The following is a 5,409-nucleotide window of genomic DNA, read 5'->3' on the forward strand; positions in this document are numbered from 1 at the left end:
ATTCTAACTCTTCACGCTACCTGTTTAATATCATAATATTAAACAATATTTCAGTACAATTCTACTTATATTCAATTTAAAATCATAAGATTTAATAGTCTTTTAACTTCTTTAAGCTGTGTATTAAGTTAAAATAATGAATATCTCCCAATTGATTAATTGGGATGAAAGTAGGACTAGTATACTATATGGGACAAGCCTAACTTTAAATTATACACATTGTTGTATTGCAGAAAATTCCTATAGGTTTCTTGAAGTATTTGAAGGGGCATGACCATATTGAACATGTTGTACTAAAAAGGGCTGGCAACAAGTGGTTGGTGAAGATGAACGGACGACGGTTAGAAGATGGTTGGGAAAAGTTTGCAGAGGAGCATGATTTGCGGTTAGGAGATATGTTGATTTTCAGACACGAAGGAGACATGGATTTTGATGTTTCCATATTTGATTCAACTCATTGTGACACAGAATATGCAGAGTATATGCAGATACAAAAAGAAAAGGAGAAAGAGGTCGAGGATGAGAATGAGAATGAGGATGATGAGGTTGTTGAGGATGAGAACGATTATGAGGATGATGATGATGGGGAGGAGGAGGACGAGAACGAGAACGAGAACGATGATGCTGAGGAGGAGCGGGGTGATGACGAATGTGAAGAAGCAGCTACTCATGACAGACCTTTTGGTCGATCTCATTTTGAATTCACTATTAGACAATATTGTCTTTCGAGAGGTTTCATGGTAAGTCTCAAAACACTTTAATTTCTCGCGAACTCTTCAAAAATCTACAGGCTAAAGGAAGCATAAATATATCTGCATCATTTTACTTAGTTTTTATCTTTGTTAAGAATGTATATGAAGAATATGAACTGTTTAATAATGTGTGTATAATACACAATGTCAGTGGATTCCTCAACATTTTGCATTTGCAAACGGTCTCATCAACCGCAACAAGAAGTTTGGTTTGATTATACTTGATGAAAGACAAACAAGGTTGTGGAACTTAACACTACATTCATGCAAAACTCAAGCGTATATTGCGGATGGATGGCGAAAATTCAGTGTTGATAATTGCTTAAAAGAGGGAGATCGAATAATGTTTGAGATCATTGCTAAAGGAGGCACACAAATATGGAAATTTCAAGCTGTTAGTAATGCAAAAAAAACAATGAGGAAGTTCCAAGGCAAGTTTCTCATAATATTCGTTTTATTTAGAGTGAATAGATCAAAAGAATTCTAAACGATTGCCATTTTGCGAGTTTTTATATCTAAATTATTCGAGTTTCCCTATTATCCTTCAGATGATAACTCACTTTAGATTTAAACTTCCATTTGAATATGTGCCAAAATGTTTGGAATAACTTGATGAGAGGTGCGTGGTGATGAAAAATTTCTTAAAAATGAGTACATGAGACACAATGAGAGTTGATGGTAGTTCAGGGGACTTATGCGAACCACCCAATAGATTAAGTATGAAACTTGCAAAATGGTGATAGCTTAGGGGCATTTGACTCTATGCGCTCAAAAGGAATTCCTCGTGTACTGCCACTTGAAACTGTGATAGTATGTCATATTCCTTTAGGGGGTATGTTCGGTAGTTGAGAGGATTCTGAGAACACCAAATGGTATATGTATGAAATTCGAGAAACAGTGATGGTTAAGGAAAATTTCAACTTATTCACTCTTTATTTATGATTGTAATGTTTTTTCTTTCTTCCTTCCTTGGTTACTTCAAGACCGCGAACATTACTCCAAAACCGCAAGCAGCTGCTTCAACATCTGCTGATGCAAACCTCATTTTAATGGTGAAGGGATCTCATCCATCCCACCTCACCGTACCCCTTGACATTAGAGAAGTTGGCATTAGAAGGCGAAGTAGCATATACAAAAAAAAGAGTCTTAATTAGTTGATTTTCACCTATTATAAATTCTGCATAGTGCTAGGCGACAATTTGAAAATGGTACTCCCTCCTCCATCCTATTTTATGTGATGGTATTACTATTTGAAGAGTCGAATTATATTTTCTTTGACTTTGTGTGTAATTAACAAATGCAACAGAAAAACCAAAGCCCAAGATCAAGACATCAGGCAAGGCTTTCTCCAATGTAGAAGCTACTATGGATATGCATCTCAGTCGCTCTCAGTTCATTTGTACCATTAAACCTTATAGCCTTTCAAAGTATTTTCTGGTAAGTTCACATGTACATTATACTCTGACAATTATGCTGCAAAAACACGTAGAACGAACACATATCTCTGCGATAATTTGGAAGTGTAAAACACAGATACATATTAAATGTTTGTTTGCTACCTGTTTCAGTGTATTCCAAAACGATTCGCACAAGAAAACAGACTCATCGACAGGAAATGTAATATAATTATGAGTGACAAACTACGATCATGGACGTTTAGTGTGTATACAAGTGGCGAAATCACCTACTTTGGAAGAGGATGGCATGAATTTTGCATTACGAATTGCTTAAAGGAAGGAGATCGCTTAATGTTTGAGATGATTTCCAATGGAGAAACACCTATATTAAGATTTCATGGTAAGTTTCTTATCTAAGCCCTCGTCTTAAACTTGATCCTGTTTTCTATTGTTCTTTTGGTTATAAGTTAATTTTCAGTTTCATTTTTGACATTGCTTTTTCAATTAATAAACTAGATTTGAGAGGAAGTCCATCCCTCCAGGCTGAAGTAAAGATGAAAAAATTGGATGCTGAAAGAATGTCAGATAAAGGTCTTAGGCTTAAGATTTCGAGCACGCCTACTCCGGAATCACAAGTGGCTGCTTCCGAGCACGCCTACTCCAGAATCACAAGTGGCTGCTTCAACATCTGTTGATGCCAACTCTCATTTTATGTCTACTTTTAAACCTTACACCATCAAACATCCTACTTTGGTAAGTGTTTTCAACAAATTTAGCAACACCCTCTGCCTTTTTTTTGTTTTTGGTTGTTGTGATAACTCCGTTTTGATCTATATATTGGGATAAACTTGAGCAGTATCTTCCACTGGATTTCTCGAAATCAAATGGCTTGATGGATAAAAGTGAGATGATTCTTGTCGATGGAAAGCAGAGATCATGGTTAGTGTGGCTAGGTCGAACGGGACATCACTTTGGAATTCTAAGGGGATGGACACAGTTCAAAAAAGCAAATGGTGTTCAAGTAGGAGAAACTTACAAGTTTGAACTCACCAACAATGGCACAATACCTATAGTTCATTTCCACTGTGAGAATTTCATCTCCCTTTAGTTTCATGACTATCCTGTGTGTTAGTATAGATTGAGAATTGAGGCTATGTTTTGTTCTGAAAATTGTAGGTAAATATTCTGGGAAGGATGCAGTTGTTGATGAGCAAGGAAACTAGTCATTAAAGCAAGTGGATGTAATGATTTTGGATCTTGTACATTTTGGTATATTCATTGCCCAAACCTGTCTAATCAGACATCTAACAAGGCTCCCTTCAGAAGACCAAGAATTTAGATTTTACTATATGTTTTCGGAGCTGTGTAATCTCTGCTCTGTAATTGCAATTGATCGTTAGTCAGTCGTTTTGTTGCACTCTATATGTACTCAGTTTCAATGAAAGAGAAGTTGCGCGATTGTATCAAATATTTCAATTTCGATGATTTTGTGATGGCCTTAGTCAGTTGCAGTGCCAGATGTAAGTGAGGGGTGTCAACTGACACCTCCTCGTCAAAACATTATACTGTGTAGCTAGATAAAAATACTTTTTAATGTATTATATTTAATATTTTTTATATACAAATTTTTGAAGACATGCCTAGACTCTTATCACGGCAGCAGTGGGGAATTTTCTGCAATCGATGAGGTAGAAAACCTACAATCGTGAACTGCTTTTCACGGAGAAGAAGCAACAACATTATTTGGGGATTAACGTATCGACTAACTCTGTGCCAGCAACCGCAAGTAATACAAAGAATGCAAGCATAATTTGACACTCACCCTTTCTCCAGTACTGGTTCTGTCCATTTCCTCCGGTGGGGGTATTAGATGCTTCATACGCGTCCTATAAATATTTCAATGGACTGATTTTAATGCATGAAGAAAATAACAATAATATTTAACAATTACGATAATGAAAATAGGTAAAGACGTGTAGCATAACATGTTCAAAATTGTAAAACTGTTACAGAGGCAAGTGTATGTCCATGTGTCCAAAATAGTAGACATGTGGCAAAATTTTAGTTTGGCACAAGCCAACTAAACATTCACCTTTTTTGTTGAATTTATCCAACTTTGGCTATAAATAGTCATTACTTTAGGTAGAAAATAAAAAAAGGTGTGGAATGTTAATACGATTTTTCCTTGTTTTTTTTTTTTAGTGGTTTTCCTAGAGATTTTTATCATTAATGCAACCTTCATTTTGCTCATTCATGAAGTGGTATTTAGTACCTCTAAGAAATATGATTATTCACTGTTAGTCAGTCACTTTTATATAATTTTATATCACGTTATCAACACGAGTCTCTACTATTTCGAGCAAATACAGGTAATAAAGATAAGTATTTATTCTTCTTAAATAATGTCAAATATATACAAATGTGAATTTGTTGCCCTAGATATATCGGGCAAAACTTACATGTCCTGGGCACTTAATGCCGAAATACATTTGGATGCGAAGGGTCTGGCAGACACCATAAAAAATGGCAATCAGTCATCAAATCAGGACTGGGCCAAGGCCATGATATTTCTCCGTAATCATCTTGACGATAGTTTGAAAATGGAATACCTTACAATTAATGATCCATTTATATTGTGGAATAATTTAAAAGAAAGGTACGACCACCTGAAGATGGTCATCCTTCCATAAGCACATTATGAATGGACCCATTTGAGGTTGCAATATTTTAAAAACATAACTGATTATAATTCTGCGATGTTTAAAATTAAATCGCAGTTAAATTTATACGGAGAAAATATAATTGATCACGACATGTTAGAGAAAACATTTTCTACTTTTACTGCCTCGAGTATGCTCCTGCAACAGCAGTATCGAGAAATGGTATTTAAAAAGTATTCTTAATTGATTGCTCACCTTCTTGTTGCTGAACAACATAATGAACTTTTAATGAGAAATCATGAAAGTCGACCTTTTAGTACGGCTCCTGTCGCGACCCAAAAACGAGGGTCATGATGGCACTTGTCGGGGCATACCTTGACAAGTAAGCCTATCACCCAAACAGATACAAAAAAGAGAAAAAAAAAACAGAAATATCCCAAGGTAAGGCTTCTAGAATCAAGCCGAACCATAATAGTAATCATAACAATATGGAAAGAACTTATCCAAAATATCAATCATGCCCAAAACCAGGTGTCAATAGTGTAAGAACTACTAATACAATCCAAGAGTCAAATACATCAAAAAAATAACCACAAAGAA

The 5,409-nt window shown here is 35.5% G+C and overlaps 1 protein-coding gene across 1 annotated transcript; it reads left to right on the forward strand.

Moving 5' to 3' along the window:
• The first annotated feature begins 239 nt into the window (after positions 1-239).
• On the forward strand, positions 240-3,601 carry LOC107856990 (B3 domain-containing protein REM14-like). Its single transcript, XM_047412690.1, has 7 exons — positions 240-740; positions 904-1,183; positions 2,059-2,189; positions 2,321-2,549; positions 2,712-2,902; positions 3,006-3,234; positions 3,326-3,601. Exons 1-7 carry the CDS (start codon positions 327-329, stop codon positions 3,370-3,372), a joined length of 1,521 nt encoding a protein of 506 aa, XP_047268646.1. The 5' UTR covers positions 240-326; the 3' UTR covers positions 3,373-3,601.
• Positions 3,602-5,409: the final 1,808 nt, after the last annotated feature.

Source organism: Capsicum annuum, chromosome 1, assembly GCF_002878395.1.
Source record: "Capsicum annuum cultivar UCD-10X-F1 chromosome 1, UCD10Xv1.1, whole genome shotgun sequence".
NCBI lineage: Eukaryota > Viridiplantae > Streptophyta > Magnoliopsida > Solanales > Solanaceae > Capsicum > Capsicum annuum.